This window comes from Arachis hypogaea, chromosome 4 (genome assembly GCF_003086295.3).
Source record: "Arachis hypogaea cultivar Tifrunner chromosome 4, arahy.Tifrunner.gnm2.J5K5, whole genome shotgun sequence".
NCBI classification, from domain to species: Eukaryota; Viridiplantae; Streptophyta; class Magnoliopsida; order Fabales; family Fabaceae; genus Arachis; species Arachis hypogaea.
Genome location: NC_092039.1, coordinates 3,438,993 through 3,466,211, shown reverse-complemented (window position 1 = coordinate 3,466,211; position 27,219 = coordinate 3,438,993). Strand labels below are relative to the sequence as shown.

The 27,219-nt window shown below is 28.5% G+C and overlaps 1 protein-coding gene and 1 pseudogene across 2 annotated transcripts; one reads left to right on the top strand and one right to left on the bottom strand.

The window, feature by feature from the left end:
* LOC112795796 (squamosa promoter-binding-like protein 7) lies at positions 1-6,016 on the bottom strand. Of its 2 annotated transcripts, none has more exons than XM_025837957.2 (10): positions 5,127-6,016; positions 4,420-4,598; positions 4,039-4,265; positions 3,871-3,945; positions 3,660-3,767; positions 3,192-3,306; positions 2,727-2,862; positions 2,143-2,305; positions 1,211-1,777; positions 1-670 (listed from the first exon to the last, which is right to left on the bottom strand). In XM_025837957.2, exons 1-10 carry the CDS (start codon positions 5,651-5,653, stop codon positions 383-385), a joined length of 2,385 nt encoding a protein of 794 aa, XP_025693742.1. In that variant the 5' UTR covers positions 5,654-6,016; the 3' UTR covers positions 1-382. The 2 variants fall into 2 exon arrangements, with proteins under 2 accessions (XP_025693742.1, XP_025693743.1); XM_025837958.2 differs by having other exon boundaries at positions 4,426-4,598; positions 5,127-5,836.
* A 10,537-nt stretch (positions 6,017-16,553) lies between these two features.
* On the top strand, positions 16,554-20,260 carry LOC112795794 (1-deoxy-D-xylulose-5-phosphate synthase 1, chloroplastic-like; annotated as a pseudogene).
* Positions 20,261-27,219: the final 6,959 nt, after the last annotated feature.

Sequence of the window (27,219 nt, the reverse complement as noted above, 5' to 3'; positions counted from 1 at the left end):
TGTAAAGTGACATCAGTCACACCACTACATATTTATAAATATACCTAAGCTGGTAGAATTAAAATACTACTTTTATAGCTAACAAAAAGGGGGAAAAAGGAAAGAATTAAGTAGAAGATAACTCGGTCAAAGTATAGTGCTGCCTAAAAATAGCTAGCCCCTAGAAATTGTGTTAGATTTTATACCTTATGGCTCCATTGGGGGCCAACCAGACAAATATGGCACAAACCAGAAACAGGTCCAGTTAAGCCTGCCTCCATTAATGAACCACCCACTCCATCACTAATAAGTAATAACATCAACATCCCTGGACCCTGGTTATTTAGTGTTACAACAATATGTACCAAATAGAGGAGCAAGTACAAAAACTTGTCAACATCTACTAAGAGTTAAACAAGCACCTTCTAATGGATACAGCTAACTCACTAACCCTCCCCCGGTGAAGGACGGCTACACATACTGCAAGACAAACAGCAACCGAAACAATCACAAACATTGCCGGTCGAGAGCTCAAGAATCCCCTACCGACATATCGCCGGCTGGATCGTTTAGGCAACTCTTCCATATTCATTATAATCTCCCTCTTCAAAAGTGGTATCCTATCAATTTTGTCATTAGATGTTGGGCTTCTCATTATTCCACACTTTGAATCCGTTCTGGATAGAACATCCTGCAAAACAAGGAACCTAAGGTCAGTTGCAGTTTCATTAGATCCTTCAGTCTATGCAGGCATCAGATGGAAGCTGTCCCTTATTAGTTACTTCATGAAACCATTTGAAAGAAAAGGCCAATATTAGAAAACCATGCTCCTAATTAAACCCAAATCAAGGTCATGCAGTAATTGTGCAAGAAATGCTTGATACACACAAATTCAAGCACATCACTTTTGATTAACCATATATCGAACTAATTTATTCAACAATCTACCAATAATTCATCAAGGGGATCGTAGCAGGAGTTGTGATTAAGTATTAAAGAAATTATACACTTAATCTTTGCAGTAGAACCGCAAAACAGTGAGTATCCACTAAATAAATCAAGTCTACTGCTGATCCCAACAGGAAACTCCTCAATTGTATTTCATTTCTCTTGTATAGAGTACGAAAATGACCAAAGAAAGATATAAAGCATTTTAATGTAAAAGACACGGTATATATTTCAAAATCAGAGAAAAAAGGAAGCAAGGGGGAGAAAGAAGGGTCATCCTAACCTGACTTTTTATTCTCGAAACTGATGGCAAGCTGTCTTGGCTGCAGGTTTTTTCAATCCGAAAGCCTTCTGTTTCAGAATGCACAACTATGCCTCTGCCTTTCTGATGATTCTGATTAATAACATCTCTAGCAAGATGCATGCAATTCAGTAATTGTGTCACATCAACATCACTCGTCCGACTAATCACAATATTTGATTTCAAGCCTTCTGTAAAGATCACCAACTTTGGTAATATTTTTTCCAAAATCAGTATTGAATCATGGCATATAAGAAAGTCCAACAAGTAACAGTATCTTTGAATTTGTGAAGCCGTCATCATTCTCTCAAAATTTTCTGAGGTAGGGTTCTTAAGCAACCATGCTATATCTACAAGCAAGTCTGATGATGTGTGCCTATGTGCAAAATCTTCACACAAGCTGCAGATAGAACCACCAGATGTAGACTGGAATTGTTTAGAATGAAGAGACTCATCTAACCTTTGCTGTAATGTCCTCATCTCACTGCAAATTTCTTTGTCCCCAATGAGAACAGGAATGAAGTTTGATAAACCAGACTCATTCTCCACCTAAAATAAGCAGAAAGAAATATGATATAACAAAAGGCGAAGAATATAAGAGCATCATTTTCAAGAAAGTGCCTCCGTATTGTATATTGATGTAAACAGTATCATTTTTAAAGTATTTAACAGTAACCACAAAAAACAATATTCTATGTTCCTTATTCCTTAAGATGATTGAATATTGACGTTTTTTATGCACAGATGTTGAAATATTATAATCCAACTAAATTTGTTTGTATAAAAAGGCACAATTTAGTGAATCAGAAAGAAAAGAAATCACATTCAACTGGCCAAAAAGCATCATGGTCAGGAAAAAAAATCCACGTCATCATCACATAGTAAAGAAAACACAAAATTAAGAGAATGCCCACCTCAATAAATGCAGGCCCAAAGAGAGTTTCCTCTGTATGAGGGACATATATCTTGTATAACTGATTCTCAAAAGCACATGACATATTGTTCCCAGTCCAGTTATGTGGAGATGGAACACAATATTCACACTTCAGATACTTTCCAGAAAAAGATACAAGAAGCCTGGCATGATGACAACCTCATTAAAACCAGAAGGATATTGGCCAGTGAAAAAGAAAATAAACTACCAAGTACAGAGATGAAACATTAAAAACACGGTAACAACGCTGAAACAGCACTTTCACATGCACCCACCACTCCACAACAAACAATTATAAACACTATGAAGACAACGTATACAGTCAATTTCAGGTTATGCAATGCCTAAATTCTTCTCAAAACACAAATCACTTAGTCTTTACATTCGGTGAGCACAAAGGATATTTCAACCTCTCTCTACCAAACCATAAAATTCCTGGTCTCTCTTCTGTCATTGGTGCATACCCCAACATTGCTAAGTACACAAAAGCATAATGTCTATTGTGTAAATTATTCATTAAGCAACTATTTCAACGTATGTTTAGACGAGGTAACTTTAACATACCGAAACTTAGGCTGCATCAAGTTACTTCCGCAAGCAACAAACTCCAGAGGTTTCCCGGCCTCAAAGTATGTGGGATGAACATAGTGAAGCCTTGGTGCCTGCATATTTACCTTGACTTTTGTCACAGAAGTTCCATCTGAAACCATGAAATATGCTGATGAATTCAAACAAATTTAAAGATTCACAAATTAGATCTGATTTTTTTTTTAAGAAAACACTTAAATATTACATCTCAAAAGAAATAGAAAATCCCATTACTTCTATTGGCAAAGATGGAATACACATCAAACATAGTCATTAATATTGTCACAAGGTGAAACAAAAACCATAGTATAAAATAAACCAGATCAACTTGAATACACACTGATCTAACCACACATATAATGCAAAAAATATGCATGCAAACATATATGCATTTAACTGAAGATTCTTCACTGATGATTGAACAATGGAATCACGACTAACCTTTCATAATGCGGAAGAACATATCATTCAGATAAATTAGTGCATTGCCTCTTGCAGATAGGAACTTTCCAGGAGCAACAAGATCGCGCACATAGTACATAGGGTCTTCCTGTAACTGGTGCATAAAAGAGAATAAATTAAATTCTGGGGGGAAAAGTAAGGAAGCACAAACACATCAACAATAATCAAGTCTTGCCCCGACTTGGTCAGGTTAACTATGTGAGATATGAGGCCCTCTTTTCAAAAGAAAAAAGGGAAAAGATATCTTAAACATATTAGAGTACATGTGAGGATCAGAACCAACTCAATTTGGAAAAGAAGAGCAACCATAAGAATGAGTAAACAGACCAATATAGTTTAATATGGGAGCAGTTTACCAGTAACAAAAAGCAACGCATTTGGTTTACAAACTACTAAAAATATGAGCTTAGAACATATAACATGATGAACGTCGAGTTGAATTCTTACATTTATCCACATATTCTTTGGCATGGCGATAAAAATTGTCAGGATGGTACACCCTGGGCGGATATATCCCTCAAGCTCAACAGGCATACTCGCCAACCATTGGAATATCTATAAATGCATTTAACTGCTTGTTAATCAGTTACGAAAACTTAAATGGCATGTTAGGTTAACACTTTTAAATACTAAACTGTAGTAATAAAGCTTAAAATACTTGGTGGCGTAGCCTTCTAGGAAATTCTGCAGGGTTCCAATCATAAAGCTTGAAAGAAATCCGACCTGTTTGGCACTACAAATGAACTTCCAATCAGCAAACAACAAAAACAATTTCTTATACCAAAGTAATAATTAAGACAACCAACAAACAGGTGTGGCAACCAACCAAAGATGAATAAGCACTCTTATTGTCACAATACGAAGGAGAATTAGAGAGGTTGGAAGCATCTTTTCCACTATTCACTTGTGTTTCCCCAGAAGCAAGAAAAGTCATAACACTGTCATTTGTAATATTCTGCATATCAGGAGCTGAGTTAAGATTGGCAACTGGTTCATCTTCAAGATCCAGTGACACTTCTTTTTCATTTATTTCACAACTCAAATTTGAAGAATCTGCATTATGCAAACCCAGCCAACAAGCATTCTATTATTATTATTATGAGCAGCCAATGAGCATTCTTCTAACATATAGACACGGGATTTAATGAAATAGTGGAAAAAAAGGAAGTGGTGTGAAAAGGTCACAAAACCATTGGCATAGTAATACCTAAACCTTTTCCTGTTTCCCCGTCATTATTTGAATCCTCATTTTGTGCAACCGGTAGAGGTTCATGAGCAGCTTCAGCTCTTGAATCTGCTGGCTTTCTTCGCCTCCTATTGTTATGGCGCTCTAACTTTCTCCTACAGCTACGTTTACCTTCATCAAAATCCGACAACACGTGAAACCTGTCAAACAATTGACCCACAATCAGAGCATTAAATTACTATCTACAATGTCAACAAGTATCCAACAAATACAATCCAAAATCTTGTCACATACTCTACCTAGCTCACCATCAGTCATCAGATACTACTTACACAACATTTGCTACTTCCTAGCTCACAATCATACTCTAATATTTAAAATTTTGCACAAAGGTGCAAATCATAGAGAATTTGACGAATACTAAGCTTCTATTCTTTCTGAAAATAACATATGTTTATCATAAGCAACTTCTTTACTCCATTTCGCATGATTTATGACATAATCCCCGCAAAAAAAAAATGTTTTATAGATATGCTAGAGCTAGACCATATAATGCACCGTTTCTTATGCTTATCATGACTCGAATTGCTTCTTCAAGTAACGTGTTCCAGAATTCTCCCTTCGAATTTCTATCACTTAAAAATTGCTCATGAAATTTACCTGTCCCGGAAATTCAAACGTAAAATTTGAGGTAAAGTTAAAAATAAAATTTAAAAAAAAAAACTTACTTGCCACACTGTTGACAGTATCTCTTGGCCTCGCCGTCGAGCATAACAGTGGCAGCATTAGCACAGCGTAGGCAAACCCTATGCCTCCGGTGGTACCCCTTCAGCTCCGTGATATCGACCTCGCAGCCAGGAACCTGGCAACAAACCGTCGGGGGTGAGCCACGCGCGGCGGAAGCGGTGCGCACGCGCTTCTTGCCGGGGAGACCCTCGTTCTCGATCTGAGCATCTATCTCGGGGCACGCACATGGAACCCGGCCCGCGAGAAAGTTGGAGCACGTGAGCCTCGGGTCGCGTTTCCGAACCTTGTCGTTGGCGGGAAGAGGAGAAGGAGGAGGAATATTGTGTGGATCGGGAGCAGCTGGAGGATCGAAATCCAACGGTTGAGATGGTTGGTGAGGGTCAAGGGGTAAATCGTCGAGGTTGAAATCGAGAAGATAAGTAAGATCCCAAATTGAAGAAGAATCGTCCATGTTGTTGTTGTTGTTGTTGTTGTTTAGAGGGGAAGGGAGAGAAGGGAGGGGCTCCATTGATGAAGGAACTGAACCCTAATTGAATTGTTGAGAGTGACGGAGTGGTTTTGGTTCGCGGAGAAGGTAAGATAGATGGTGGCGGTTGGTGGCGGCGGTTGGGTTTGTTTTGACTCTAGCGAACACAAACTCAACAAAATGGGGTCATAGTGGCGACATTTTCAAGCCATATTTTTCTCTACTAACTACTAAGGAATATTTTGTATTTTTTTTCTAATTAATTTTTATTTTTTATTTTGTTAAATAAATTAATTATGTCAAACTGTATTAAAAAATTAGACAAATTATTTTTTCCTTTAATCATTTTAAAATTTTTCGATTAGATTTTTCATATAAGAAAACAATTTAATAGTTAATTTATCTACCAAAATAAACTTTTAAAAACTGATTTTGTAATAAAAAATTTCATACGGAAAAAATATTTTGTCTTTATTTGCCTACTCATTTTTTCTAATTTTTCAAGAAGAAAAATGATTGGAGCACATTTTATGTTAAAAAATGTTTTTCTTAATATTTGTCTCTTTTCCAATTATCCATATATAATATAAATATTTGTATTTTAGTTCTGAATACACTAAAAATAAAGCTTATGACCATTTTATATGATGTTTTTCTCATTGTTTATAGAAATTATATGGAATCAAATATAACACTGATGAAGATTTAAATATAAATTTTGACTAAATAAACTAAAAATTATATGACTCATAAATTTAATTTGTTATTAATGAACATAAGTATGCTTGTGTATTTGTTACCCAAACCTAAATTATATCTATACTAAAATATTTATTCTTAAATTGGGTTGAATTACTCTCGATCACTTTAGATAAAAATATGAAACTGATAGTCACATATTAATTAATAGAAAGTAGATATTATCATTTCTATTTTAATAATAATATCAGTCTTTTTTTTTCTATAAATTCGTACAAATATATAATTGTAAAAAATCATGTCTAAAATAGTATTATTTTTCCTAATTAATATATGAAGACTTATTTATAACTCGTCTGTTTTAATGATTTTAATCTACAATGAGAGTAACACTCTTAACATTGATATATATGATAATCAAATCTTATATAAGAACTCCGATCATGTTAATTATTTTGCAAGTTTTTTGGTAGATTGTAACTCTTTATTGTCAATGTAAAAATATTACTTTTTATTAATTAATCATCATCTGTCCGTTTTATTATATTATTTACATTTTTTATATATGATAAAATAAATAATATATGATTAAAATTTACATTTTTTACTCAGAATATTTTTAAATAAATGACTTGGCTCATGTGAATTTCTTCCGGTTTACCAACATGTTTTTAAAATTAAAATTAAAACAGTTCAAAATGTCTAAATCCATTTTATGTAAAATGTCTTCCTATCCATTAGCAATATTTTAAGAAAATTTAATAATACTATACATCACGTGGAATATATATATATATATATACATACAATATTAAGATTAAGATTTTCTGCATTTATAATTAAGAGCTTGTTAAATGCTTTAAATAATTTGACTAAATTTTTATTTAACAATTTTTAATTATCAATTTGACGTAAAGTTAACTGCATCTGAGTTTTCACTAAAAAATAAAATAAAATAAAATTTTTTTAAAAGGAAAAGTCATAGCTTTGAATTGAATAAGTAAAAGAAGCTAAGCCTGAGAGTAGAGTGTGCAACTCTTTTCAAACAAAATACCATATAATATTATTTTAATTGTATAATTATCACTAACCTGATAATAATTATGCCTAAACTTTGATAAAAGTCTGACATGACATGATATAGAGATTCATAGTCTTTTGTAATTTATTGATTGAAGTAATATAGAAACCCATTGACAATAACCTACCACCAAAGAAATTAAAGAAAATATAATAAAGCAAAGGATCGCTATCAAAGGCATCTTATGATTGCATATAAATCAAATAATGCAAGTGTAAGGACTAAGGGCCTATTGTTGCTTGTTTGTTTCCTAAGCAACTTCCTTCACACACCACAAATCAAAGTCAGAATTGGACAAGTTCTTGATGCCACTCAAATTGTCCCAATGTACTACTACACTTTAGAGATGATTTATATTGGAGGTGCTTATTATTAATGCTTGAATCAACTTAGAATATTTCTTGACACTAATATATACTAAGAATAAAATAATATTTTGGACTTAACATTTGAGTTAAATATTAATTTTGTTTTTGATGTTTAAAATTTTTTATTTTTATTTTAAATATTTTGTTTTGTCTTTTTTTTCTTTAATTAATTTTTTGTTATTATACTTTTCTATAACTTTTAGTCTCAAATCACTGTAATTATTATTTTAGTCAAGGCATTAAAATATAACGAAAAATTGAAAATAAGAGATTTCAAATATTAAAGATAAAATTAAAATTTATTTTAAATATTAAGACTAAAATAATATTTCTTGGATATTACCTTATTATATTTTTTTATTGAGATTTAAAAATATAGATTATATAGAGAATAGCCTCCTCTGCACTCTCCTGCTAATTATCATTTATGGTTCAAATTAAACTTTAATTTGATTGATATCTATCGGAGTGAATTAACCCCTTTACAGCTGGGGAAAAAAAAGAAGTTATTACGATGAAGATACCAGTTTTGCTTAATGCAAAAACGATTAATAGTGTGATGTGCAAGAGTAGCAAGTCGAGAAGTCCGTCCCGCTTATCAGAAGCCCGTCTTTTGGTGGGTTAGTCTACTCCGTTTCGCCTAATTGTGGACTGGCGGGTTGGTAGGTTAAGCTTGCTAAAGTTTTTTTTTGTTATTAACTACTAAATAATATATATAATTTCACAATTATATTAATAAATTTATAATTTTTAAAAACATAAAAAATTATATTTTTTATATTCATAAACATAAAAATTTTTGTAATTATAAATATCTAATAAACATAATTATAAACTAAGTTTTCATCAAAAACATAAGTATAAATATTCTCTCCAAAGCAAAATAAATATAATTTAAAACATAATTATAAATAGGAAAAGTATGAGGAGCCAATGGAATATTTGTACAATGTGTACAATAGAGGTTTATGGAGTATTAGAGATATGATTATCAGTGTTACCTTTTTTCCATCAGTTGAAGCTTTTGGGATGAGTGGTATCATGATATGATATTAGAGCGCTAGATCCGAAAGGTCAAGAGTTCGATCATCGGATGGTTATTCTAGATAGTATGGGGGATGTTTATTTTGTAACTCAATAACCTATTATACACATTGTACAAATAGTCTATTGTCTCCCTAGCAAGATCCTTATAAATATTGTCCCCAAATAACATAAATATAATTCAAATCACTCAATTTGTATCTTCATATTCTTGTAAGATAGGTTGGGAAAAGTTAGGTTTTGACAAAAAAATTGTAAAAATACTCCCTCACTAAATAAACACTAAGCCCAGCGAGTAAGCCAGCAAAAACCCGCGGTTTAAGCGGTGCGGGTTAGGCGGACTTTTACTATTTGGGCAGCCCCAATTTTGCAGCCCGACCTATCTTTTTTGGCGAGTTACGCGAACTGGCCCGACGAGTTTAAACCCGTTTGCCACCTCTAATGATGTGGATGCTACTCCCTTTTGGTTAACATTTACATTAGTTACTTCAAATTTTTGTTATATCACACTCTGTTTGTTTGATGTGCGTGTCATGTCATACCAAAACATAGATACAGTGAGACGTGTTTATTATTTAATTTGTGAGATACAGTAATAAAAAGGACACGCTTACTTACAAATATATATAACATATATGTAATTTATGTTTTAAGAAAATGGTGAGACAGGAGTGATAGAAATAAATTTAAATATTTTTTTTATCATTTTATCCTCATTCATTTTATGAAATTCTAAATTTCTTCTCTTTTTTTACAAACTCTAACCAGTGGCTCCTTTATTCTACAATATTAAAGAGTCTATTTTCTTCTATTTTTACAGATTTAAAGCTTCTTCATTTATGTATTGACTTTTTTATCAAGCTCTTGATTGTCTTATCACGATCTTTTTCTTCTTTTGTGTTAGAATTTACTCAACATAAACACATCGAATTTATTTTTGGATTCAAATGAATCTCAAATAAACTAAGAAATGAACTAAAATTACTTTTTACGGAATAAAAAATTTGGTCAATACTTATCAGCAGTACCAGATGAACCTTAATTAATACACAAATGAACTGAAATTGGTTTAATTTTGAACAAACAGTCAAAAAGACTCAATCATCAACAAAAACACATACAATTTATTTCTGAATTCAAATGAATCTCAATTAAACTAAGAAATAAACCGAAATTACGCAAGAAATGAAAAATTTGGTCAATACTTATCAGCAGTATCAAATGAACTTCAATTAATTCACAAATGAACCGAAATTAAATCAATTTTGAACAAACAGTCAATAAGACTCAATCATCAATAAAAACACATCGAATTCATTTATGGATCCAAATAAACCTCAATTAAAAGAAGGAAAAGAAAAATACAGCAATAATAGTAGCAATAAAAGAATGATGATTGAGAGAAAACACATGAAGAAGAAGAAGGAACGCGAAGAATAAGGAGGAATGCAAAGAAAAAGAAGGAAGAACGTAAAAAAAAAAAGAAAAATGAATGCGAATATGAAGAAGGAGGAAAGCGATGAAGAAGAAAGAAGAACGCAATGAAAGAAAGAACGCAAAGACGAAAGCGAAGAAGGATATGTTTTGCGTTATTGAAACGCGCGTGTTTACACCCTGATGTGATTAAAGTAATTTTTGTTGAGTTTGGGCCAATTTGGTTGGACATGGTTACCAAAAATACTTTGATGTGTAGTTGAACGGTATAAAATATATGTTAGAATATAAATACACATTAAAAACAAATTAAATTATATATGTATTTGTATATAAATACATTAGTGGATGATTTTAGTAATAATTTTAGTGTATGGATAGTATTTTTTTATAAATAAAATATTTTACTAAAAGTATTTGAAAATATAATTTTTTTATAATTTTAATTCATTAAATACTTAAAAAAGTTTAAAATTTTTAATATTGTACTCTTTAAGATACAAATTAGTTATATTCTTACTTAAATCATCTAAGAAATTCTCATAGTTCAGATAATAGTAATCATATTTTGGTCACAGATTGACACACTAAAGACCTTTTCCAACCACAATCAGCTCTTGTTGATTAAGCTCATAATCCAAATTTAAGCAATCTTGTTAGCCCAATAGAGTGACCCCAGATTGAATTGGGCTTGACATTTTGAAAACAGCTCAGTGGACCCTAATCTATGGTAGTATTTTACTTACAATTCGGATCCAATCTTTTTTTATTAGCATCTTCATAAATATGTTTTCCATGTTCCAAATTCGAGAGTAAACAAACAAAAACATCAATCTGCTAGGTCTCTTTCTACAGTGGGTGTTTCATGTATATTATTTATTAAAGTTTTAAAATATTTGTTCTATTTTAAGTTTCTTTAATTAATTTTTACTCATACTAAGTAATTTTAAGAAAGATAATAAATTAAATACTTATTCAATTAATTGAAAAAAAACAAGAACAATTCTATATATTTACATAATTTTCTAATATTATTTTCATTTATTTTATTTTGTAACAACTATTGTGACATGAAAAGACTAATTTCATTTAAACCTTAGAAATTTTATTTCAATAATTAATTAAAAAGTATTCTAATTCTATTTGTTTAGAAGACAATAATAAGTTTTAAAAAAGTATTTCATATATTTAATATAAAAACTATAAAATAATTATTTTTTAAATAACTTTTTAATAATTTTTTTATAATATTTTTAATCAGTGTCATAAGAATATTGAATATTAAAGTTTTGTTTGAAAACTATAAAGAAAGTTGAGTTCTAATTGTAACGAGGGAAAATAAGTTGATAGTACATGTTTTTTGGTATTATAGAGTAAAATTGAGAATTTTAAGTAATTTCTCTAAACTTAAACATTTGTAATTTGTTTTTATTTGTTTTTATTAATAAATTTTTTTTACTTTTACTTGTTCTTCTTTTTACGTTTATATTTCTTTCTTCATCTTCTCTTTAATTTTTTGTTTGTTTTAATTTCTGTAATTTATTTTGCCTCCAACACCTTATATTTCTTTGTTTATTTGTTACTTTCAATTATTTTTAATTCTTATTGACGATACAATTGCGACATTGAGATACCCACATTTTCTTTTAAACATTAACAAAATTTGAGTAAAACAAATTGACATTATAGTTTGTCAAAAAAAAAATCAGGAGCTTTGAATTGCATGTGGTTATATAATGGTAAGATTGTGTTTCTAGAGACTAAATAAAAAATCAACTCAACAGCATCTTCTTCTATTTCTAGTGAAGAGACTAGAGGAAATGAGTGCGGAAATTCTCCTGTGATTTCAAACGCAAAGCCTACCTTACCGTTAGTAAGGCATGATGGCGTTAGCCATGCCCATCTAGGGTTAAATGCAACTCACATAAATACCGTGGGGTGGCCGCCTTATGGGTTGTCACCGGGGTATGTCCCCTTCATGGTGACACAAGGATTGCCTATACCTCTCTACTCAATATTTCAAAATCTTCCTTACCAAAATTCGCATGTCATGTCAAATGTACTAGTTTTCGGGGTGTCAAGTTCACATATATCACAACAGAACTTGCCACTTGCCATTAATTTAAGAAATAACAGCACATATAATTCTACTACACCTACTACTACTAGAGCAGAAAATTTTAGGCCTGTGTTTGTTTCCTGACATGTTAAGAGCAATGGCTGTTAATCAATCTAGTCAAACTGTCGGATCTTTAGCAAACATTAGGCAACAGATGGGTGAAAGCTACCATGATCTAGTGAACATGTCAATTCAACAAATGTGACTGTTTTGAGTCTTTTCTTAGAAAACACAAATATTAGAATTGAACAGTTAAACATGCAAGTTAATAGAATTGTTACCATAGTAAACTTAGAAGAAAATGACAACTATGGTTTAAGATTCGATAATGTCAACCAAAATGATGTTATTTCTAATTATGATGTTTATATTTCTAGACATGGTCAGAATGCTCATAATATAATATGTTGAAAAGACTTAGGCAAAATAATATCGGGAACAAGATGTCAATCAAGTGATTCAACAAATTCTAAAAAGATTGGGATTTAATGTTGGATTTGCAAATCAACTTCAATTTATATCTCCTTTTCGAATTTATCCAACAAACTGAATTGCGTGAGGGATGGAAGTTTCCTAAGTCATTAACTACATTTTATGGGGATGATGAAGAATCGTCACATTGCTTGCTACACTTAAAAATCCACTTAAAAATCCAAAACGCTCCTAGTTCTGCATTACAGAGTAAAATTGGGAATCTTAAATAACTCCTCTGAAATTTGAACTCAAATTTGTACTTTATTTTCTATTTTTAATCAAAATTCTTTACTTTTTATTTATTCTTCTTCATCTTCTTCTCATTTTCTCTTTTAATTTCTGCATTTTATTTTACCTCTGATATCATACATGTTTTGTTTTTATCTTTAATTTTACTTTTGAAACTACAATTAAGACCTTGAGATACCCACAAAAAGAGTCGTACATGCTCCTTAAATTAAGATTGTGATATAAAACTAAAAAATTATTGATTTATTTGTTGTAAACAATGGAACAAAAATTTAAGTAAAACAGTACGTCAAAACTAAAGATTTGTAGTCTATTTTTAAAAAAATATATTTTAAATATATGTTCTAAGAAATTACAAGGACACTTACTTTTTAAAATTTATGAGCAAATCACATTAAAAACAAGTTGGTTAACTCTAAAAACACTCAAATCATAAACCGTTATATAAAATTTAAAGAATTTAATTAAAAATTAATTATTTTTCAATTAATAATGCTTATTTTTAAAATTATTTTTTTAAATTTTTGAATTCTAAATATAATCATAAATTTTAAACTTTTAAAAAAAATAAGAACTAAAAAAATAATTATTTAATAAAAATTAATGAATATTATTTAATTAAATATTAACTTTATATATCTTTCTAAATTTAAACACCAACAGCAAGCCAAATTCTATAATTTCAATCATCTAAGATAAAACGTGGTATTTGGCATTATTTATTTTAAATTTCTCTTTTAAGTGAAAATAAAAAATCTATAAATAATAAATTGTTGCATGCATCTCTGTAAGTTATTCCATCTTACAAGCTTAGCTCTTTTTGTATAAATAAAAAATAAAATATATAAGTAAAAATGATTTTCTGCATCAAAAGTACAAATTACTCCTAACTCTGTATATGGATCTTGTTAACATGTATTTAAAAAATACATTTTAGGAGTACTATAAAAAAATATTTTTAAAAAATTATTGAAAAATATTTTTTATGTTTTTAATACAACAAATACCTAAAATATTTATATTATTTAAATATAAATAGTTATATCTTTTATATATTGCTATAGTATATTTCTTTTTTTTTTTTCAATTTTAACTTTATTACATAGAGACTCTTAATTCAGAACAAAATTCATCTTTTTGAAATTACTTAAATCTAAAGGTCACATGCAGAAATGTTATCATCTATAATATGTTTGTTTAAATCATCAATATAACTAGTTGCAACAGGTATTGAAGAACATCCCTATAAGTTATAACTAGCTGCTATAGATTTTGAAGAACACTGTTGTTTTGTTGGTTCTTCACTATCCGCTAGTTGTATATCATCAATGGAGAAGCTAAGAGAAGAAGACAGGACAATCAACGACAGAAAGCGGATCTTAATCTGGTTGCATGTAGAAGATTTTTCTTACTCTCTTATTAAATGACAGTGGCCAAATTGAATGTATTTAGACTTCCAAGAAAAGGTCGTGTTTCCATGTGATTTGAGTTAAATTTTGCAAATATTACCTTATCCGAAACCATTTAAGTTTTTTTTTTTTTTATTTAAATAGCTAACCAACTTTTTATTGTAAATTATTTTATGTAAAAAACAAATTGAAGTTAAAGTGTTAACTGAGTTGTTTGACTTAGTTATCTAGATATAAGTGCATTACAAAAATTGATTTCCTTCATCAGTCTTCCTGCCTTTATAGTCTTGTTTATGGTTTCTGCCATTCTCTTTGTTAAGCTAATACCAATTTTCACGGCTAACTTCACACTAAATATTTTTGAATGATTTAACTATTCTTTTTGAAAAAAAAAAAAAAACTAAGTAGAAAGAAATTTCTCGTGCTAGTCAATTGCGTCAAACTCATTTCACTTGAATAAGATCATTCCTAACTTGTTTCCCATTAACGACCGTACTCGTGCTGGATAACGTTACGTTTATCGTCTAATTTCTCTACATGATTTAGCTATTGAAGACAAAATGTCAATATTAAAAAAAAGATGTTTTTAATATTTTTATAACGTATTTATTAAAAAAAATGTAAACACTTTTATTTTAAGTAATTTTAATAGATGTTATTGTTAGCAAAATTCTTTTAGAAAAATAATTTTGCACATGTTAATTTAAAAAATTTGTATCAAAAAATAAAATTTGAAGTTTTAAAGTAAACTCACTCTTTAAATAACCTAAAAAATTGCCATAAAAAAAATTGTAAACTCACTCTTTAAATGTATTTTATTTTTAGAGTTGCTTTCTTTGATTTTCTATGGGATATGGATAGATTTAAGGAGATTCGCCAACGGAATTCGTTGGTGTTGTTCACCAAGGAGAAAGAAGAAAAATATATAAAAATTGAAAATTGTAGATAAAATGATAAATTTGATAATATTATTAAATTAATATTTTATGAGAAAAATAAAATAACATTAGTACATCTCAATTTAAAATGAGATTTTTATGTGAAAATTAAATAATTTTTTTAATTACAATATTTTTTTTCTTTAGAAAAAAAAAAGTTAAAATGAATCCCAGCAAAAAAAATAATTAGATTGTTAGATGAATATAGGATATTGTCTCATTATCGTGTATTTTGCATTGTTGTCTCTGTTGAATGTCTTGTACTAATGTTTTGTCAATATCACATCTGATTTAATGAACAATTCAATTTATTAGTTCTTCAAATCTTAGATTTTGGAATAATCTCAACATCAATTTGATTTTTTTATTTTTTGTCATTTTCAACATTTTTATACAATTCAATTTAAAAAAAACTTATTTTTATTAGAATTTTACTTAATATAATAGGTGTTTTTATAAAAATATATATCATTCTTTTAATAAAATACATAGTCAAAATAAATACATCTTATTATTAATTCTTAATAAAGAAAAATATGAAAAAAATAGAATAGACATAATATAATTATAGGTGGTAATTATAAGTGCATGTGATGGAAGAATGGGTTATTACTTCTAGGGTAATTCATTGGTCTCCATGTATGTATTTTATAATTTACTGTGCCAAGTATAATGACTGTGACCAAACTCATATAACAACATATCATAGATAAGAAAGGGATATATCAATAGTTCAATATCACATGCTAGGTATCTCCTTATTGAAATCTTGGTACTTCTATTTATAATGAGCAAATATGATTAATATAAAAAAAATAAATTGAGTAATTGTGTAAAATAAATTAAAGAAAATTCAGGCCAGAAAAATTTAGAGTTAATATGATAAAGAGTGTACTCAAATATATTCAATATAAGAGAAAGCCATACAACATAATTTGTTAATGTATTAAAATTAAATTCACTAACTGTATCTAGCTATTCACCATCATTTTCTGTTTATAATTTATATGGATGAATTTATCCTAAATGTGATTTTGAGTGCGTGTGGTCCAATACAAAAAACAGAGACAACTCGCACCAACGCACAAAGTAAAAATCTACACTCGTCACTAGAATCAATACTGAAACAATATAAAGTCATCACTTCTCATTCCTAGACAATATCATAACCAAACTCCAATGCCATTTTGAAGGTGAAATAGATTTCCTATCACCTTCATTTCATTGTACTTCCACTCTCTTATTCATCTACATATTTTCAGAAATACAAATCACTTTCACTTTCTGTTGTGCATGTAATTGCTACTGTTTCACTAGTGTTTATGTATATGCATGCACACCATCATTGATCCCTTTATTGTGCATGTCTTTCTAGACAATTTTTTTAGAGTTTTAAGTAGTGTTGTTGTTCTACAATGGCTTCTCTGTGTATATTCTCTTCTCCTCTCCACTATGCAACATCATTATTATCGTCATCTCAATGGGGTGTTAATCAATTTTATCATTCCCAGCACAGATTTAATCAGGTTAGAAAATCCTTATTTTCTTGTTGTTTATTTGTTTCTTTACTTAAAAGTGTATTCCACTAGTTATCCAATTTCATTCTTTGTTTTTTAATTTTTGGTTTTCATTCATTATTATAGAAGAGGAGAAAAAAATGGTGTGGTGTTCATGCATCACTATCTGACACAGAAGATTATCATTCTCAGAGACCACCAACACCACTACTAGACACTATAAACTATCCCATTCATATGAAAAATCTCTCTACAAAGGTACAATAATATCTAAACAAACCATCTAATTTTATTTTAATTACCCTGCATGAATTTATAACAAAATAATCATAAATTAAATAAAATTTTTTTATTACTTAAAAACAATACGAACAATTTATACAGGAATTGGAACAACTGGCGAAAGAGTTGCGATCCGACCTTATTTTCAATGTTTCTAGAACTGGTGGTCATTTAGGATCAAACCTCGGTGTTGTGGAACTCACTGTTGCTCTACATTATGTGTTCAATACTCCTAAGGATAAAATCTTGTGGGATGTTGGTCATCAAGTATGTTTTGATTTTACTCTTTCTTTAAAATTTGTTTTTTAATGGTCATCTTTATAAACAAACATTTTGATTGAATTTTTCAGTCATATCTTCATAAAATTCTCACCGGTAGAAGGGATAAAATGTATACCATAAGGCAAACAGATGGATTATGTGGGTTTACCAAAAGGTCTGAGAGTGAATATGATTGTTTCAGCACGGGTCACAGTTCAACGACCATATCAGCAGGACTTGGTAATAATTCTTCTATTTTCTATTTTCTATTTGACATAGAAATTTCCATGCTATTGAAATTTGAAAATCTCATTATTGTATGAATAGGAATGGCTGTTGGGAGGGATTTGAAGGGAGAAAAAAACACTGTAATTGCTGTTATTGGCGATGGCGCTATGACCGCTGGCCAAGCTTATGAAGCAATGAATAATGCTGGATATCTTGATTCGGACATGGTTATTATACTAAATGACAATAAACAGGTCTCTCTCCCAACTGCAACTCTTGATGGACCCATACCACCAGTAGGTGCGTTGAGTAGTGCTCTCAACAGGCTACAATCAAGTAGGCCTTTCAGAGATCTCAGAGAAGTTGCAAAGGTAAGCAAATTATAAGTCACTAATGAAAAATATTTATTTGGCTTTGGTGAAACTGATTATGTACTCAATGTGATCTTTTCGCAGGGTGTAACTAAACAAATTGGCGGACACATGCATGGGTTGGCTGCAAAAGTTGATGAATATGCTCGCGGAATGATTAATGGCTCGAAATCTACCCTATTCGAAGAGCTTGGACTTTATTACATTGGCCCTGTTGATGGTCATAATATAAATGATCTTATTTCCGTTCTCAAAGAAACCAAAAGTACTCAAACAACCGGTCCTGTGCTAATCCATGTTATAACAGAAAAAGGTCGTGGATATCCTTATGCAGAAAAAGCGTCAGACAAGTACCATGGTAATGGAGACTCACCAAATGAATTTATCACCTTTTGGTCATTTAGCCTAACACTAATAAATTCCACTCTGCCATTAGAGATTGCATACATAAAATTCTTTGCATGTCAATTTATTGCCACCCACCTCGCCTTAATAAAAACAGGAATGAATTAGGAAGACATTGAAGTAGACTGGAAGATTGTATCTTAAATATTCTGCAGAAAAAACAATAATCCTTTAGTAACATAAAATATTTGTGATTGATTTCATTTTGCAGGTGTTGCTAAGTTTGACCCTGCAACTGGAAAACAGTTCAAGGCTACGGCTAAAACTGAGTCATACACAAGTTATTTCGCAGAAGCTTTGATTGCAGAAGCAGAAGCAGACAAAGACATAGTTGCAATCCATGCTGCAATGGGAGGTGGAACTGGCTTAAATTTCTTCCATAAACGCTTCCCATGAAGATGCTTCGATGTCGGGATAGCAGAACAGCATGCCGTTACATTTGCTGCTGGTCTGGCTTGTGAAGGCATTAAGCCTTTCTGTGCAATATACTCATCATTCATTCAGAGAGCTTATGACCAGGTAACATAGCATAGCATGTTGTTGCTTTGAAATTGATTCATAACTCAATGTATTGTGTTCCATAGGTGGTGCATGATGTGGATCTGCAGAATCTTCCGGTAAGATTTGCCATGGATAGAGCTGGATTAGTTGGAGCCGATGGTCCTACACATTCCGGCTCTTTCGATGTAACTTTCATGGCATGCCTCCCAAACATGGTGGTGATGGCTCCGTCTGATGAAGCTGAGCTCTTTCACATGGTTGCTACTGCCGCCGCCATTGATGATAGACCAAGTTGTTTCCGCTATCCGAGGGGGAATGGTGTTGGCGTTGCACTACCAGCAGGGAACAAAGGAACTCCTCTCGAGGTAAATGAGAATTATGAAGATTAAAAGCTAATTATTTTAATTTTCAAATCAATTTAATGTCTTTGTTCTGAAACCTAAGCAGATTGGAAAAGGTAGGGTATTAATTGAAGGCGAAAGGGTTGCCCTCTTGGGCTATGGAACAGCTGTTCAGAACTGTTTAGCCGCTGCATCCTTATTAGGACTCCACGGCTTGCAAGTGACGGTGGCGGACGCACGTTTCTGCAAGCCGTTGGACCACTCCCTCATTCGCAGCCTTGTGAAATCTCACGAGGTCTTGATCACCGTGGAAGAAGGATCCATCGGAGGATTTGCTTCTCATGTTGCTCAGTTCATGGCCCTTGATGGCCTTCTTGATGGAAACTTAAAGGTATCAACGCATACTTTATAATAATAATACTAAAATGTTTCACCAAAAAAAATTAAAATAATCAAATTTTATCTTTAAATATTAAATAAGATAAAATTAATTTTTTAATTATCAATTATATTATTAATATATTAAAATACAAAATACACATTATTAATGTATATATTAAAATGCAGTGGAGGCCAATGGTTCTACCTGATTGCTATATTGACCATGGTTCGCCTTCTGACCAATTATCTCTGGCTGGTCTCACACCATCTCACGTAGCAGGGGCCGTATTCAAAATCCTTGGACAAACAAGAGAAGCACTTGAGGTCATAAATATGAAATAAAATCTACCATGCCTTATCATCTCCAACTTTGTACAAATGTTGTTAGCCTTAATGTCCCTTGTATAATGTATACAAAAATAATGTAAAATCTTAATGTTGTTTAGCATTGGGAATTATTATATCAGTGGACATTGAAGCTAAGGTTGTAGAACAATAAGATTATCAATGTGTGCTTTGTTATCTATATTCTTTTTTTTTTCTTTGATATACTTCACTTTATTTAATTTTAAAGTTTTAATTACTTTTATTTAATTTTTAAATTTTGTGAATATAACTTATGTTAGTTCTTAGAATAATTTTTGGCATACAAACATTAATAAAATACTGATATAAATATCTAAATATTCCATCAAAATATATAAAATGAAGTTATTTTAGTTTTTAATTTAAATAATCTAAAAATATGTCATATTAAAGCTTTGAGAAGAAAAGTAAATAAACAACATCTCTCAAAAAGAGTGATACAAAACAAACACAAAAAGAGTGGTGTTTATTTAATTTGTAGAGACTAATATAAAATTTACATATAAATTTAAGACTAAATTAAATATTAATTCAAAATAATAGTAAAGAGATAAAACAAAACTTAAATTTCTATCCCATAGCTCAAAATTTGCACCAACATTAAATTTGTTAAGATCAGCCTATTAAAAAAAATTACAGAAAAAAAAATTTAAAGCAAAATCTTTTATATTATCTATTCTGTGTTTGTACTTTATAGATATATATTAAATTTATAAATTAAAAAAATTATTAAAAATATAAAAATTTAAATTTTTAATATATTTATTAAATATATTTATTTTATATTTATTAAATAAAAATATTTAAATTTTTTTAATAAATTTATTATATATTCTTAAAAAATAAAAATACATATTAACTAAATCTAAATATTAATTCTGTTACACATGCCACTTTTAGATTATCTGATCAATTGTAGTCAACCTATTTTCAACTATTTTAAATGTTTTAAAAAGTGTGCATAAATCTCACTAAAATTTGGAAGCCACGAGTAAAAGATTTTAGTTAGGATATATTTGATGTATTTTATCGTATTCAATGTTGATTCACGAATTTGTCCCTACTATACCTAGATCCATATTTAAACGTGTATGGATACATTGGATATATATATATATATATATATATATATATATATATATATATATATATATATATATATGAAGTTTCTCACATGGAGTAAGAGTACGTATTTTTTTAAATTGTTCTATTAGATTTTTTAATTTAATAAAATTTTTGTGTTTCTCACATGGAGTAAGAGTACGTATTTTTTTAAATTGTTCTATTAGATTTTTTAATTTAATAAAATTTTTGTGCTGTCATCAATATTTTTTTATATATATCATAATTTTATTCTTAATTTAGAAGCAATTTTTTTAATTTTTTTTTCTTGATATTACTTTTCTTAACCATGACAGAAAATAAAAAAAAATTTAGGTTTTATTCCTTTAAATAATAAAAGAAAAATGACATGAAGACTATTCACAATTGTATTAATAGTTGAAACGAAAAAGTTGTTGGAGATATAAATAAAGAGATGATGGAAAATATTAGAGATATTAAATATTTTAATAATGTGTTCAAAATGTAAAAATGACAATGAAATAATCCTTTATATCTTGGTATAATATGGTTTTATTTCTAAAATTTAGTCTTTTTCTCTTTTTGTGAATGTTATAGTATAAAATGGAATAATAAAATTTGCATAAATAAAGATATTAGAAGAGGACAATCTTTTATAATTTTTTTTATATCTCTGTATTGGACATTATAGAGGACAAAAAATTAAAAAGTTTTTGAAAATAAAAAACTGATAGCAATAATAATTATAGAAATAATAAGAAAATTTTAACAAAGAATGATTCAAATTATAGAGTACTATTTTCTATAAATTTTTAATCTCTTCTGCTAATTAATTTTTTGTTAGTATTTAGTGTTTATTAAAATAATTTTTTTTCTCGTCTTTATTTTTATAATGGATAATGTATTTTTTTACAAAATAATGTAATTATATATATATATTTTACAAAATAATGTATATATATATATATATATATATATATATATATATTAGGAGTTTATATATTAGGAATTTTCCATTTATTTCTCACCTAGGATCCTCCAATATTGATCAAGGAAATGCGTGCATGAAAATGTTTTACAACGTCGTGTCACAGTTATATGAAGCATATGACTACGATTTGGTCCCGTCTTTTCTCGTATTTTTGTTTTAGGGTAAAGTGATAATTACGTTAGTGGATATTTTGATTTTGAATAAATTAGTTTTTTAAAAAAGAAATATTATTTTAGTTTTTTAAAATAATAAATTTAGTTTTTTAAAATAGTAAATAATAGATACATAATAATTTTTTATAAATTTATCAATTAAAATTTAACGATAATATTTATATGTACTGACTACTGTTAATTATTTTAATGTATTTATTTATGAAAGATAAATATATAGATTAAATTTTTTGGAATTTTCATTTATTTTAATAGAATTTGTGATAAATAAAGAGCAGTTGATAAAGAGTATATAAAAATTTAAAAGATAATAATATTTTATTATCTAAAACTACATCATTTTTATATTTATGTGACAATAACAAAATATGCACCACTATAAATAATGAAATACATGAATAATTTAACTTTGTTTCGTACTATTTATTGACAAAAAAGCATATATATTTACCATTTACTATTTTGAAGAACTTAATTGATACTTTTTTTTAAAGAACTAATTAATCCAAATTCAACATCTTTAACGATTTAATTATTACTTTATTCTTTATTTTATTTAAAAAATATAAATAGTCCTGCTAATCTTTTATATTTTTAACAAATAAAAATATTTTTTTAATTTTTAATTTTTATTTGTATAACACTAATTAATTAATTTGTTTTTTTTTGAATTAATGAAATATATCTACATAAGATATGCTGATTTATTTATTCGTTAAGTACTAATTAGAATTGATAATTTTTTTTATTTAAAATTTTATTGTCTTTTAAAGATAATTATTAATTTATAATTTTTGTTATTTTTTATTATATTTTCCATATACAATTGACTAAATTTATTGCGTAAGAATAAAAAATATTAATAATTTTAAAATTTGTTTACTGTTGTTTAAAAGGTTGTTAAGATATTATATTATCAAAATTATTTAAATCTCATAATATATATTATATTTAATTTTTATGAATGAAAAAATTAAACATTAGTAACATTTAACCACTTTTACACATTAAATTTAGTTAATATATATAAAAAATAAAAATATAAAAAAATAAATAATCTCTAATAATTACCTAAAAAATAATGAAACTTTCAAAAAAAAATTATCAATACTTAATGGATATATTAATTGCTTAATGTACCATGCAAATATACTTTGTTACTTCAAAAGAGATCATCAACAACAAAAAATTAATTAATGCCACAAAATTAAATATCAAAAATAAAAAAAATATTTTTTATTAAAAATCTCATAATCTTTAAAAAAAAATCAAAAGCTGAAATGGATATTCATTTTTTTTATCAGAGACTCTATCATTATCATTTCAAATATAATCGAGTTAGGAATGACTACGTACGTGTGTCACACATGCAATAATAAGAGATCCATGCACTAAATACGCCACGCCATCAGAGGACATTTGCACCAATATGAATGTGGGGTAGGGGCAGTGTGGCACTTATTCATGCATCACATTTGCAATTATAAAAAAATAATATTAAATATTTAAAATATATAAAATAATATATATTTAAATATTTAAAAATAAAGTGACAAAAAATTTAATTTAGGATTAATTAATTTTTAGAAAAAAATCAATTGAAAACAATAAATATGTATATTTTTCTATTAATAGATAATATAAAATAAAATAAAATTATCATATATTTTATTATCTACAATGTATATATCTCGAATATAGAAACGATATAGCTTTAGATAATTAAAATATTAATTATCTTTTGATTTTCATATAAGGAATTTTTACTAATTATTCTTTATTTATTACGAATTTTATTAAAACAAGTAAAATTTTGCTCAAAAATTTATTATTTACATAATAATTTTTTATAAATAAACACTTCACAATAGTTAAGAGTATATACAAATAACAGTGTTAAATTTTATGCGATAAATTGATAGATAAATAACACAATAATTAATAGTATACTGCATATATAAACAACATAATAGTTAATAGTACATATAACTATCTGCTCTTTATTTATTTAACGTATTCATTATTTGTTACTATATATAAAGGACTAAATTAATATTTGTTTTTTTCAATATTAGTTAGTCTAAACTTAAAATTTTAAAAAATTTAATTGTTATTTTATTCAAAATTTAATACTATAATTTTTGTGATTAATTTTAATTTTAATGTGTACGTAATTATTTTTACCACTATTTATAATTTGTTGCTACGAGTTCTACGCGGAGGAGGTTACCCAAAAAAAGAATTTATGATATTTGTTTTTTTATCATACTTATAGATTTATTAAGATATTCTCATACCAACTCTTAAAAAGCCTTATACCTTGAAATTTTTTTACGGTGGTCTTTCTAAATCATTTTTCTTCCGAACAAGAATGAACCTTTTTTCTCTTTTTTTTTTCGGGTTGTGGCTCACATTGTAGTTAGCATAACTGCGTAAGTGAATTGGTATCTTAGTTGGTTATTTAGCGAAATTATATTTAGGTTTAGTTTGGATAAGTAATTTAGCTAAACTCTTTTTTAAAATATAGTTTAAACAATAAATATTTATATTAAAAGTAGTTTATAAATAAGTTATTTTGTGTTTATTTTTTTTAATTTAATTTTTTTATAAATATAATTAAATAAAATTTATAAAAAAGATTTATTATGAAAAAACTCATTTTTTATTTTTTTATAAATTTTTAAATATTTTTTAAAAAAATTATAATTTAATTTTAGAAATTGTATCAAATATTAATACTTCTATTTTTTCAAAAAACTCAAAAAAATAATTTTTGAAACTTTAATCGGTCCTTAATACAAAAAATTGAATGATTTGACCACGAAATTAAGCTGACCAATATAAAGGGAAAAAAAAAGTAGTTGAGCTTGGAAATTTTAGTGGGAATTGAAGAAAATGACGCACCTCAAGATAAAATCAAATCAAACTATACCCAACAAGGTAGGAATATGGGTATTGGCATCAAAATCAGGTAATTCAATAGTGCCATCAAAATATTAATAAGTCGTTACTAAGTAATAACTTATTGGTAGTTCAATCAAACATTCAAACTCTTTAATTTTGCACAAAATGCATTGACATCACATGGAAAAATGTGCCACTCTCACAACCAGTCACTAGACACGTTTGTTACCAATGAATATTTATTTTATTTTTGTATTTCTAATTACGAATTAAGTTTATTAGTTTCTTTCTCTAATTCTCTTCCATTCATCCTTTTTAGAGAACAAGTCTTGTGTATTGTCATATTGTGTATCTTAGTTTTTATCATTCAAACATGTTAAGACTATTATAACTATTTTTTTTAAATATTTCTTTAATAAATAAAAATAAATAAATTAATTTTTTATATTTTTAATAAAAATTCTTTTAATTTGTAATTTTATTGCACAAATTAGCTAAATCCATTATTGTTATTATTTACAAGTACAAAATTTAGTGAAGCTTGTCCAAAGATTTTATGGGCCTGATGGATGATGAAACTAAATTTTGGTAAGGGCCTATAGAGACGCTTCTGGCAATGGGCTTAACAATTTCATTCTTTTTCACTCGGCCCACGCGCCGTTTCTATTTAAAAAAAAAAAAGAATAAGGAGGCAATAATTAAATTTTATTTAAGAATGCTTTCTTTTTCTCTTTCTGGCTCTCTACTAATGTATTATAGTTGTGACGATGGGTAATCGAAGATTAATGGGCTGGATTCGTTAGGTTGACCCAATCGTTTGAGGAGGGAAGCCTTCGAATGGGTTCGCACTTTTGGGGCCTCCGTCCGACTTGTGAGCGTGAGTGAACGGGGAGTGGTACCTGCAAAGACACCCCGATGCCTAAGTCAGCAAGGGTGTGAGCAGGTCTAGAGAGTATTAGGACTTAGAGATACCTGAGGGGTGTCAGTGTATTTATAGTGGTGAACCAATAATCACCGTTGGAGTAGTTCCACTTTCTCAGGTGGATAACCGTCCTTTTATCTTAGGGAAGTTGCGATATGCCTCCTGGAAGTGGGTTGAGAGATTTTAGGGGCAGTTATCATTTGCCAGCTAATCCTCATTTCCGACTTCCTTAGAGCAAGTCGTGGTGAGAATCGACTTCTCAGGAGAAGGTCGGTGTACTGTGAGGCTCAACCCTGTGGATTGGACATGTCGTTTGGACCTGAATCTTAGCGTTGGGTCAGGGTATGAACAATAGTACACTTAAGTTAACTATGTGCTACAAAAAAAGTTAACTATGTGCTAAATATTTATTATAATATTTTCAAATGTAAATTGTCTTAAATACTATTAAATTAATGATTTTTATATGTATATTTTTTTTTCCAAAGATAGCTTATATTTGTGACTTGAAAGTTATTTAACAAAGTAATAAATCTATCTCTTGATCTATGTTATTAAAAAATTATTGAATAATAAAACGTGCACATTATTCCCTCTTCTAGTACAAGTACCGCAGTAGAAGAGATGGACTCATCCGATTCACTCTTAATTGACTTTGATGAACTATTTTTTGTATAGCTTTGAGTGTCCACACAAGCATGGAGGATTGTTTTAATCACACATAACCTTCCCCACTAATGAATTTTCAACTATATTATTATATTATGTATATGTAAAAAATTTATTATTAAATTAGTTATTTATATAAAATATATGTTAAAAATAAATTAAATAATACATATATTTATACATGAATATATAATAATAAATTTAATAATTGATTTTTTTAATGTATATATAATATTTTAGTGTGTATATATATATATATATATATATTTAAAAAATAAAAATGAAAAATTAACAAGGAGTATAATTAACAAAAGGGCTTTGAAATGAATGACGTAATGAGGGCGTCATCTTTTCAGGTAACAAAAAGAATCTGGAAATTTCTAACTCATTTATCTTTG

What these genes read in the sequence shown, in the direction of transcription:
- LOC112795796 (XM_025837957.2), bottom strand. Translation starts at nt 5,653, where the DNA reads ATGGAGCCCCTCCCTTCTCTCCCTTCCCCTCTAAACAACAACAACAAC. An exon ending in TACTGTCAACAGTGTGGCAA is followed by an intron (nt 4,599 to 5,126) that starts GTAAGTTTTTTT and finishes ATTGTTTGACAG; the next exon opens with GTTTCACGTGTTGTCGGATT. An exon ending in AGAGTGCTTATTCATCTTTG is followed by an intron (nt 3,946 to 4,038) that starts GTTGGTTGCCAC and finishes GTTCATTTGTAG; the next exon opens with TGCCAAACAGGTCGGATTTC.